The 12,344-nt window shown below is 34.7% G+C and overlaps 3 protein-coding genes across 3 annotated transcripts; 1 reads left to right on the top strand and 2 right to left on the bottom strand.

Moving 5' to 3' along the window:
* Positions 1-1,566: 1,566 nt before the first annotated feature.
* LOC120776361 (DDB1- and CUL4-associated factor 11) lies at positions 1,567-4,710 on the bottom strand. Its single transcript, XM_040106936.1, has 9 exons — positions 4,620-4,710; positions 4,105-4,520; positions 3,773-4,046; positions 3,541-3,687; positions 2,895-3,482; positions 2,678-2,833; positions 2,330-2,436; positions 2,113-2,262; positions 1,567-2,038 (listed from the first exon to the last, which is right to left on the bottom strand). Exons 2-9 carry the CDS (start codon positions 4,303-4,305, stop codon positions 2,021-2,023), a joined length of 1,641 nt encoding a protein of 546 aa, XP_039962870.1. The 5' UTR covers positions 4,306-4,520; positions 4,620-4,710; the 3' UTR covers positions 1,567-2,020.
* A 212-nt stretch (positions 4,711-4,922) lies between these two features.
* Positions 4,923-6,268, bottom strand: LOC120776362 (peroxisome biogenesis factor 10). The gene is made up of 3 exons (XM_040106937.1): positions 6,241-6,268; positions 5,775-6,089; positions 4,923-5,719 (listed from the first exon to the last, which is right to left on the bottom strand). Exons 1-3 carry the CDS (start codon positions 6,256-6,258, stop codon positions 5,093-5,095), a joined length of 960 nt encoding a protein of 319 aa, XP_039962871.1. The 5' UTR covers positions 6,259-6,268; the 3' UTR covers positions 4,923-5,092.
* A 164-nt stretch (positions 6,269-6,432) lies between these two features.
* LOC120776360 (RING finger protein 10) lies at positions 6,433-9,857 on the top strand. The gene is made up of 5 exons (XM_040106935.1): positions 6,433-7,052; positions 7,108-7,639; positions 7,696-8,744; positions 8,812-8,966; positions 9,043-9,857. The coding sequence occupies exons 1-5, from the start codon at positions 6,968-6,970 to the stop codon at positions 9,535-9,537; spliced, it is 2,316 nt and encodes a 771-aa protein (XP_039962869.1). The 5' UTR covers positions 6,433-6,967; the 3' UTR covers positions 9,538-9,857.
* Positions 9,858-12,344: the final 2,487 nt, after the last annotated feature.

Raw genomic sequence — 12,344 nt, 5'->3', positions numbered from 1 at the left:
TTATGTGGGGGGTGATTCATTAAAAGTTATACATTATTTCCATTATAAGTGACACTCCGCGAATAAAAATACTTTGTGTTGCAAGTACAAAATTGTTAGTTCATAGCACATTTTGTTGATGGCCAATTGAAACCTTCTCTTCGAACTTTATTCTTGATGTCCTATTTTTCTTCATTACAATCGGTACTTTTCAGAGACTCCTTACCATTGAATTGTTTTCAAATCCTATTTGCATTATATTTATTTATAATTTTTGAAGATGTTTCGGTTAATTATGTTTTAAATATCGAAAGATAGATTATCTGTCCTCTTGATTTATTACATGTTGTTCACGATTCTTCGCTTTATCATTGCATTTTATGGCAAGCTTCGATTCAATTTAGGTGCTGTCCTGTTGCCATATCAATCTTCTTTATCAATTCTCGCTTCTCATTGAAACAATGTCTTTCTTTATCCTTTAAAAAGGAAAGCGCATTGGGATTTCAAAAAGTTTTCATCAGAAACACTCTTAGTTATTAACGGGATAAGCACCGTGTTCAATTTGTGTCAGCAATCTGAAAACATTATTTGAATAAACCTATTTTAGTTAGTATCGATTATGTTGAGAGTATACAAATTTTCATTATTATCAGGATTCAGTTAAGTTAACAGGTATGAAATATGTACATATGTATATATGTATGTATGTTTAAAGGCTTTTTCAATTTTAGTGGCAGACAAATTTTATACATACGCACTGAACATACCGCCAAGCAATTTCTGGCCTGCAAATTATGATAGCTTGTACCAGCTGTATACACAAATGTACATACATATGTATGTATATTTAAATTGATTATAACATTTGATTTGAAATATATAAAGAATATATTTCTGTTAAATATGAGCAAACTAACTCAGCTCAATTAGAAGTGGAAATTATATTGGAAATCATACCTTAACGATACGATTTGGTTATTGATCGCTTTTTCCTAGCTCTCATGCCTGAAGGAAGTAGGATTTCAAAATAATTTTTCGATTTTTTTTTTTTGATAAATAGTTAATTACTGTATACATATATACCAAATTTCGAAGTTAAGAGTATTTTTATATCTGTCTTATAACCGTTTTAGATCAGAATTCAGAAGTTTAAAGCGTTTTCCGCCTAAGTTATTTGCATATAATTTTTCAAGGTAATTCGAAGGCTTTCAAAAATTGAGGAAGTGCGATAGATGAAGAACAGTTAGGTTTAGTATTTTGTTTTAGGTATTAATCTTAGAGACTGGAAAATATTCAAACGACTTTTATAACAAAATACGACATTACAATGTTTTCTTCTAACAAATTTTAAACGATATGAATGTTTTAATATCAAAAACTTCTCCAACAGCATAGTGAGGACATACTAGATTAGTGAGTGCCTAGATTAGTGGATAGATTAATTGTAATCAAAACATACCAAAATTTTGGTCGTAACATGCTACTAAGTAGGCAAGGGTTAACTTACGACTCGCTGCCACAGTACAATGCAGTTCGTACCACGAAATGTTCCTGTTTTACATGTTACAATTAAGAAAATAATGAAAATTAATTATAGGCCTGAGTAAATCCATTTTTATTAAATTTAAACTTGTTCAATTAGGTTGTGTTACAAAACGTTGTAGACCTAATTAGAGTGGCAGTCAAAGAGCACTATCGCATTTTCACAGCTAAGTGAAAATTAGAAGTTAAATTTTGACTGCTACAGAACACTAATTTAAAGTAGTTAGATCACCTATTGGCATAACATTACATATTTACATGTTTCTACGTAAAATGATTTTAAGTCATACAACACTTAAAAATAAGAGTACAAACTAACTGAATTATATATAAATATATACGCATGGATGTGTATTTATGTACTGGTTTAAAGTCAAAAGTATTAATGTTTATGTTTAGATATATCTGTGATACATATGCTGATGCTGATTTTCGTACACCTTTCCATTATTTAAGTTTCTTCAGGCAAAAATGTAGTGTATGTATATGTCGCAGACTGCTACCATGACTGCTCGGGCTAGGATTTAAAAGCACGCATATATGGTAGGTTATTTTAGTCATAATATAATATTTCAAATTGGCGTTATTTACCTCATCTTCATCAGCCTCATCGTCTAAGTCACCGTTTTGATGCGCTATACGGAGGGAGCGTCTTAAGGAGCCTTGATAACCTGAACCAGAACTTGGCCGTTTCAGTAAAGGATTATGTTTAAAGGTGTTCAGGTTGACATGAGAGTCCCACTACATATGTATATTAATTTTTATTAAATACTGCTATTACTTATATAGAAGCAATTGCTCAACCCACCGATCCAGATACAATTTCTGAACGAACAGGATGCCATGACAAATCACGCACAATATCTTTATGTCCTTCAATAGCCTCTTTTATTTGCCCTGTCAACACATCGTATACTGAAAATGTAACAATAAATATATAAGAATTTTTATATGGGTTAGATTTTTTAAATGGAGGAACATGAACATAAAAGTGGAAATATTTGAAGAGTCATGTCTTCCGTTCCCATAACAGTCGGGTCAACGTAACCGGAACGGACCCGAATTTAATCTGGCGGAGGACTGCAAAGTCGTCAGAACTCTGCCGCTGCAACAACAACAAAAATTATGTATTTTTGTTAAGCCTATGAAAACTTACTTATAATTCTGCCTGTGCCACAGCCAGTGTATATGTAGCGCTGTCCCGTTTGTAAAGCTGGGGAGAATTTCGCTCGCAATAAACTCTTGGTAACACGATGACCACGATAGGTCATCACGCTTACATCTCCCTCCAACGTTGCTTTTGGATTGTAATCTAAAAATAAATTCAAGCTTACAACCATATTCATTTAGCAAAATGTCGATAGAATACTGACATTCACGTGGTACTGTATCCCAACGGTAATCCCATGGAATAAGTGGCAGTATTACTTTATTTAATTTGTTGTTGGGACTTGTCATTCTCATGTCCCAAATTTTTATGCTTTGATCTTTGGAATTAGTTAATAAGTAATGCCCATCGTTGCGTGGGTCGATGTAAGTAATGCCATCCAAGTGGCCTTTGAATATGCCCACTGGCATATGTCTGACGCTAGTGCAGCTATTTCTGTTATTATTGTAACTACCACCTGAACCGCTTCTTCCGCGGGCACTGCTACCAGCACACCGTAAATCCCACAACTTTAACACGCCATTATTGCAGCCAGAAACAAATATATTTGAATCTTGATCGCTTACAAAACTAACAGCATTTATATCGTCTTTGTGAGTTCGTTGTGTATTTATCATTCGTACAGCATGTGTCTCACGATCGACTACATAAATTAAGGAATTATTACTCCCGCCGATTATATGTTGACCACATGGGGAAAATCGTAGTGAGAATATACCGGCGCGTGATTGTTCGGCATTTAAATTGAAAGACTGCATATCTTTCCCGTCACTATTTACGGGTAAAACAAAAACTGAGGGAAATAAATTGATTTAAAATAAGTCAAACAAATATATTTAGTTGAAACTCACAAGCATCTGACCATGTAGAATATGCTAAGTATTGCCCGCAGGGACTAAAGTCTACATCCAAAATACTCCAGTTACATATATCCGTTACGATACGGTTTATGCGATGGTATGTGCCCTTTGAAGAATCAAAAACGCGAATCACTGAATCTAAGATATAAAAGAATGCACAATCATATGCATAGAAATTGCATTAATATATTTTTATATATGTACGTTTATAAGAAAAAAATACCTTGGCAAGCAGTAATCAATTTACTTCCATCTTTATTAAATTTGCAAATGAAAACCTTGGCTTCCAATGACATCAAACGCTGGTCCTTGTTATTAGGCACAAATAGATTTGCAATGCGACGTTGCTGATTAGGTGTAAATGATCCGGCTGGATGAGCGGCTATCCCATTCTCCCGTTTAAACAAACCACGAGTCAACGACCAACGATCACTGGGACGATTGCTGTTTGCTGGTAAAGCACACAACGCTTTTATTTCTTTGTACAACATGGTGTGCTGTAACATAAATACAATCATAAAACCACTATGTGACTCTTATATGGTACCAACTTACGCGAAAGGTTCGCAAATCTGGTTTCTTTCGTATCACAGGCATTCGCGCTGTTGGTCTTTCCAAGGGATTTAGACGTTCCAGACGCTCCAGTTGACTCATTACAGTACCAACGGCCAAACTCAATTGTTCACCAAGCATATCGTCCACATCCTCATCATCGAAGTCATCTTCGTCAATTTCATACACAATATTATTACCCATTCCTGAAACTAACTACTTCAAAGTTTTTTATGCTAATCTTGGTGACAAGACAAAACTAAATATTATATATAGATGTACTCAAAAATATGCAGATAAACTTTTTTGTTTTTGTTAAAAAAAACTCAATTTGTTGTTTATTTTCAGCTAACTTTATGATTTCGTCAAATGTTATAGAGGCGCTGCACAAGTAATCCTTATGTTTTCTTCATCAGCGCCTATGGAATAATAATGCAGAAACAAATTAATAAACGATTTGTTTAATATTCAAAAGCGAAATGTTTAATAACATTTTTTATCTAAATTATATTAATTACCTCACAAGTAGTGAAAATATTTAGTTCAGCTGCAACAGTGCAACTATTGCGATGTCTGGTGAAAACAAAGAAAACAAAATACTCAAAGGTATGTTGCCACCTGATGTATAATTTTTTTCGTTTTCCGTTTTGGGGTCGAATTCTTTTAATGTTGTCATTAACCCCTCATTCGTAAATAAAACTAATGGCGTTAGAGCACTTTTCTTAAATCTCAAATATTTTGTACAGTGAAATTTTGTTTATTTTTCGTAACGGCCTATTGATACATACATATATACCAAAAAAAAAAAACATCTTCAAAAATTTCGGGTAGCCTGTTACGAACAAGTCAGGAAATGTTTTTTTTAGAAGACTATGGAACGCTGGGAACACTGAACCTTGGTGAAATTTTTATTTTAAAATCTTACAAATACCATTTCTTATTAATTCATATGACAAAAAATACCCTATACCAACTTCGATACAATTAAGCTTTATAAATAGTTTTGTAAAGGTATTACATTGGACTTCTTTAGCTTTTCTCTGCACAAAGGGCATTCATCACGTTCATCCAGCCAATCAAGTATACAATTCCAACAAAATAAATGTCCACATGGCGTCAAGGTCGTATTAGTACGTGAATCAAGGCAAAGGATGCACTGTGGCGCCTCAGACTTTTCGGAATTTGCATTTCTCTCTGTGTTGATTAACCTTCTAGAAGAGCTGTTTATATTCTCTAACTTTTTTCTTTTATGTTCTTTCCAATATTCGTATGCATTTATTATTAATGACACAGTTACTTGTAGAAATGTTATAACTCCAAGTATTTTATATCCATATAATGAAAATTCTGGTTGTAACCAGTGGCGTATTAGGACGTAATTTAAGCCAGTAAAACGTTTGGACATTTGGTATTTACCGGAACGCACATAAAATAATGATTTATGTAAGGCCTTTATATATTGTGGAGAGAAATACAATATTCGTAGCACCCTTAGTAGTTTTTCCTTTGCATCCGGTACAATTTCCTCATTATCTTTGATGTATTTTTCAAGTTTTTCTAAAATTCGAACAAATAAAGCGTCTCCACCGAATTCCAGTATGATTGCAACTAGTTGTAACTGCAATTATTCATTATTAAAGAGTAGTGTTTAAAAGGGTATATTCACCACATACCAAACGGGATGGAATGTGCATATATGCACTATCAACTTGAATAATACCAGTGTATTCCTCACCAAGTGTTTGTAAATTACTAATTGACGCAAATCCATGATAACTGATTTCGGCAAAGAGTTTACATAGTTGGTTGTATTTTATCCAACTGCGAGAGCCGGTTAAACGCAGGAGATCCGAGAAATCTTCTGTTAGTTCTTCTGTGTATTTGGCATCTTTTTGAACAGATCGTACAATTTCAGGTTGGCGTGCTCGAGCATTTCGAAAATCTAATGGATTTTTTCCAATTAACTTACGACCTTGTATCATTCCTTTCTTTTTATAAAAAATATAGAATTACTAGTGGTAAATTGTTCAAAGTACGAAGTGATAACAACTGTCATGTTTTATTTATTATTTATTTCAATATAGTGGGATCATATGTTTTTGTAGGGTTGCATATATTTATAATTTTTCAGACGATTACCTGCATATGTGTATACATATTTTTTATATTACAATTAATAGATGCATCTCAAAATCAATTATTTATAAGTTCCTTAAAATTAATTTGGTTGTCTTTTTTAATCTTTAGGCAAAACACAAAAGTCTAATTGACAAACACATGATGTTCAGTCATTGTCAAATTGTACTCGTTGTTTTGTTTTGTATTTAACGAGTAATAAAATTGTTGGCACGACGTCGTTCGCTGGCTTTACTTTTTGTTCCCGAATAGCAAAAAGCTGAAGTTTTCAGAGATTTTGGATACCTTCTTATCACAATATTTACCATAAAATTTATACATACATATAAATTTAATAATTCAATAGCTAATATATTAGTGCGATAAAACTAAGACTTTGTGCTAAAGTAGGCCGAAAACGGTTGCTGAAGTCATAAAAAATTGACGACGTCATCCACTGATGTACTAGGTCTACTCGCCTACGAGTCTTCTCCTCGTTTTTGCAAAAAAAAAAAAAAAAATACTTCGTGCATTCACTTATATACGCGACTATTTTTTCGTGTATTTTGTAGTTAAAATCATGGCTCAGTAAAAATGTCTCGCCTAAAAATTAATAAAGTGCATAAAACTCCATCTGGAGAAATTTTCATAAACTACAGTTCGCTGTCAAGGAATTCCTTTAATTTCAAGTTTCCAAACCATCTTTACCCAGCTACTAGCTGCGCTTCATCTAAAATATTTTTTAATAACAATGGAGAACAAAAAACCTCAAAACATTTTTGCACGCTCAAAGGCGTGTCAACCAATTGATTCCTCACTACGCAAATCGTCTTCAGGTAAAAAAATATTTCTGTTAGCCTTACGAAATTATTATATGATATTTATTTTTAGATTTACAAGTCAATAAGTGTTTACCTCGTAATTCCCGACGTCGAGAACAACCGTCAACAACTCGTAACGATTCGCAGCGGAATTCGAAGCAGTACTCTTCAGTTAAAGCGCGACCAAATGTCGATAAACGACCACGTCAACGTGGCGGCGGTACCGGTAGCAATGTTAGCAACAGCAATGAAGCTTTCATTATCGAAGACAATCTTACATGCGCGACTGAAGATGTTTCTGCTACCAGCACCGGATTAGCCACGGTAGTAGAGCCGGTGGTGACCGGTGCATTGACCAAAAAAAAGTCTCAGCAATATGCGGACTACGAATTGAACTCTGTGTACGCACCAGGGAGCAAAAAGCAGAATTTGAATCATCTGCTCAATTTTCATTACGCTCCGCGTGACGCTGACAACGCTTTTAGTTTTAACGTTTTTGGCCGGAACGGTGGTAGTGGTTCAACTGTGGCCACAAAGCGACATGGAGCCAGTAACGGGAGTAAACGCCATCGTTATAATAAAGAGCAATTCTTACAAGCTAAGTGAGTTATTTCTTAAAAACTTTAAATTGTCATACAATGCAAATTTCTTATTCTAGTTTTCAATTTGTTGTGAAATCTGGTATTAATATGAGTGTCTATTCATCGCCTGACAATTTAATCGATTGGAATCTTATTGAACAAATTAATATTCAAACTGAAGAGGAGCCGCAATGTCCCATTTGCTTATATCCACCTATTGCAGCGAAATTAACTCGTTGTGGTCACGCATATTGCTGGCCATGTATTTTACATTATTTAGCGCTAAGTGATAAGACTTGGCGCAAATGTCCTATTTGCTATGAAGCTATACATACAGCTGATTTGAAAAGTACTACGATTGAACAACAACGTCAGTTCAGTATTGGCGATGAAATTACGTTCCATTTGATGCGTCGCAAAAAAGGTTGCATGATGATTGAGAAATATGATGCTAATACTCATCAAAATGCTATGAATAGCTATCCATTGATTTCAGCCGAAAATGATTCAAAAAGTTTTTCAAAATTCTTAATTGCCAATCGCAGTGACATTTTAAATATAATTGATCGTGAGCAACGTGAATTGGTTGCTGGCCAAGATCCAACCAGTCCAGAATACATTTTCATACAGCAAGCTTTGGACTTGCAAAAGGAACGACGAGAGAAAGTTGAAGAAATGAAAGAGGATATAGAAGAACATTCAAATAAAGCTGCCAATAAGCTTAATGAAGAAAATGAAAATTATGAAGATGTTGATGTATTAGGTACTGAAAGCATCATTAGCAATGATGATAATTCGCTAAATACTAGTAGTCTGGCGCTATCCTCCGTGGATAATGAAGACATTCATACAAAATATTATTATTTTTACCAATCTGTGGATGGGCAAAATATTTTTTTGCATCCTTTAAATGTAAAAATGCTACAAGCATGTTATGGTGCATTAGAACACGCTCCTTTGGTAATTAATGCACGTGTATTGCAAAAGGAGTATCACTCAATGGATGAAGAACACCGCCGTAAATTTACTTGCCTCGGTCATTTACCACTAACAGCTCAGTTTGCAGTTATTGAGGTCGATATGCAACCACCATTTGTATCTAATGAGATACTACGTCTATTCAAAGGTATGCCAAAATAATCACATTATTGAAATTATAAATATACTAAACTTTTATTACAAAATGCATTTAGACGATATTTTTATGCGCAAGAAAGAACGCCAGCGTCGCGAACGCGAAGAACGTCGACGCGAAAAGCACATAAACGAAATTAATGATCGTCAAATGGGAAAACTGATTGCTAGCACAGCAAATTTGAACTTATCATCCGCACAAGAGTTTCCAACAGTAAGAAATATGTTTATATTTCCTACCTATAGCATGATTAAAATATTAATTTTCTTATCATAACCGTTTTTCTTAGTGGGGCTTTGAAGAGGCACTTCCCGGCAGCAGCGCTACTGCGGATAACAACACCAGCAACCCAATTGCATTACCCAAGACAAAAACTCAAGCAACTTATTCAACTGTAGCTGTAGTTGGAGAATCGCCAAACGTAAAAGAATACTGGCCGACATTGGCATCGCCTGTCAGCAGCAGCAATAACATGTATCAGGAATTATCAACTTGGGGTAAAAATATATCCACTTCAAAACCTTTTGTGGCCAACACAGCCGTTACCAATCGCACCATAAGTTCTGGTCGCTCTAGTGAATGTGAATCGCTTGATGGCTATTTAGCCGAAAACATTGGTTTCACAACACCAATGCGTACAGATTTAGGTGATGTTCTTGCCATGGCTATAACACAAAAGAAGCAAGCTGTTACCGCGACAGCAAGCGCTGGTGGTAAAAAGAATAAAAAGGCTAAAAAAATGACGCCCCTCTTCTCCACTGGCATAAACTATGCTGGCAAATAAATACATATTAACATTTTGAGTTAATATTGTTCAACCGTAATGTGAACCTATTTCAAAGTACTCTATTTAATTTCAATATTGAAATGAATTATTTTTTCATTTGGTTATCCTTTGTTTGTATGTGTTTGGAGTGAATTATTAATTGAACAAACATGATATAATGCTAAAATTCTGTTTTAAAAATTGTGAACGAACCACAACTTGTAGACTATTGAATTTAAAATTCGCTGCTAATCGGAATAATATAATGCATAGATTGCGCCATTTGTGCATATATTACTGACAATTAGAATGCAATAAACTCAACTAATTGGCAAAAGTGTTACGTTATATTTTTTTAAACTATGGAAATGGTAAGTTAATATTCGCATTTGTAAAGAGTCAGACAGATCTCACATGTTTGCATAATGTTTCTCCCTTGTACGTTTTTAATATGGGCATCCTTGTCTTCGTTGTCATGAGTAGCATGCTCCTTCTTCCTGCTATGTAATTTGTTGATTAACCACCACTCTAGTATGCCCCGATGAGTATGCAGCTATTAACGACAATTTGTGTCTAAATTATGAAAACGTCAGATTTTCCGTAAGCAGCTTTTAAGATATTTGTCAACACTTTTATGTAAGACACTTGTATTTATTTAATAATCCCATTTGGACATCATATTTTCGTTCTAAACATTACATATTACTTGCAAGCATGCGGATGTACATATGTATGTACATACAAATGCACTAACTTAAAATTAATTTATTTTATTATATTTAATTTGGGGTATTTTGGCGCCTAGCGCTCATATGCAATTTGTCATTTATTTCTTTCAACCTTTGTGCTCGATTTCATTTGTGTGTGTGTATTTACTTGTTTTAAAATAATATCTTTTTAACAAGTATTTGTTAGATATCAATCGAAAATATAATCATATTTTTTTTACAATTGATTTGTTTCCTGTAAAGGTCTACGTAATATAAAATGTCAATAGGCATAAATTCAAAAGGAATTAATTTTTCAGAGGGCACATGCATGGATAATATGATACGAGACTCTCGCTATTATCCATGGCACATGTTTCACCACCGTCAAGTCAAATTGCTTACCACGGTAGAGTCTATACCATGCTGCTTACTGACTTATCTGTTCCCACACATTTGAGTATGTACCTACCTAGTTGCTTTTTAATTTTTTTTTGTTTTGTATATGTACACACTACATATACATATGTACATATACATTTCGGAGTAATTTCTGCCATTGCCGTATTTTTTAATATTACAACATGAGAATTAAACAAGGTATTCTTCAAATGTCACACATTGATGTACCGTTAGTTTTTAGAAATGGATTTTAACAGTTTCATAAAAAAAATAAAAAAAATTATTGTATCACTACTCCCCCATAAAAATCGCCATTTCAGGGAAGTACAAAATAGTCGAAATGTGGGATGTCTAATTGTTGTTCCATTGTTGACAGTTTATTAACCGATTTGTACTGGGTTATAAAATAAAATAGTTAACATCTTTTTTGTCTGTGGATTTTGGCATAAATGTTACTATGAGCCCTTTCATTTATTCATTCGATAATATTCGATTATTTCTTGAAATTTTCAGCTATTAATAGTTTTTAAATAATGCTTTAATAGTGGGACCGGTATTGTGCCCAAAAAATAAGGTGACATTGAATTTAAACTGCGCGCGTCGAAGGATTTGGAGAACTATTTTTTTTTTTTTAGATTGGTAGTACTGTCAGTCACATTTATGTCGAATTTCATGTCAAAATATTCATTAGTGTTAGAGATACGTGTCATTTTGTGAACTGCTAAAAGTGAGTTTTTCGTTTTTGCGATGTCGAAATTTGTTGAACAAAGAATTTGCATTAAATTTTGTTTACGGAATCAATTTTCTGCTGCGGATACGTTGAGGAGAGTGCAGAAAGCCTTTGGTGATGAGGCTATGTCTAAAAAAATGTTTACAAGTGGTAAAGTGAGTTCCAAGCCGGCCGTGAACGCGTCGAGGGGCGACCATCAACCTCAACCGACGAAGCTCACGTTCAACAAATCAAAGATTTGGTGTTGAAAGACCGTCGATTAACAACTAGAGACCTTGCTGATTGAGTTGGCATATCGAAAGGCTCAGCCAATACCATTTTGAAGGATGTTTTGGGCCTCAAGCGCGTCAAATCTCGACTGGTACCGAAAACATTGAATTTTTTTGAAAAAAAGGCGTCGCGTTGAAGTGTGTGAAACGATGCTTTCCGACTACCAGCATCTCATGAAACGCATTATAACTGGCGATGAGACTTGGATCTAAGCTTACGAACCCGAAACAACCGATCAATCGTGCCAAAAGAGAGCCGAGACCAAAAAATCGCGCCAAAGTCGCTCAAAAATCAAGGTCATGTTGATTGTTTTCTTCGATTATCTGCGTATTGTGCATTATGAATTCCTTCCAACCGGTCAAACAGTCAACAAGGAATATTATTTGAACGTTATGCGTCGTTTGCGTAACGCTATCCACCTAAAAAGGACGGAATTGTGGAAAGACAATTCTTGGTTTTTACACCACGATAATGCACCATCCCATACTGCCCTCGTAATTCGTGATCATTTCGCCAAAAACTCAACCCATATCGTTCCGCAACCACCGTACTCACCTGATCTGGCGCCGTGCGACTTCTGGCTGTTCGCCAAGCTCAAAAGACCGCTCCGGGGACACCGTTTTTATACGATAGAGGATATTCAAGCCGCAGCGAAGACGGAACTCAAAGCCATCCCGGAAAGTGACTACAACCAGTGTTTCGAAGATTGGAAAATC

The sequence above is a fragment of the Bactrocera tryoni genome, chromosome 5 (genome assembly GCF_016617805.1).
Source record: "Bactrocera tryoni isolate S06 chromosome 5, CSIRO_BtryS06_freeze2, whole genome shotgun sequence".
Lineage (NCBI taxonomy): Eukaryota > Metazoa > Arthropoda > Insecta > Diptera > Tephritidae > Bactrocera > Bactrocera tryoni.
The sequence above is the reverse complement of the archived record's forward strand: the minus strand, read 5'-3'. Positions and strand labels throughout refer to the sequence as shown.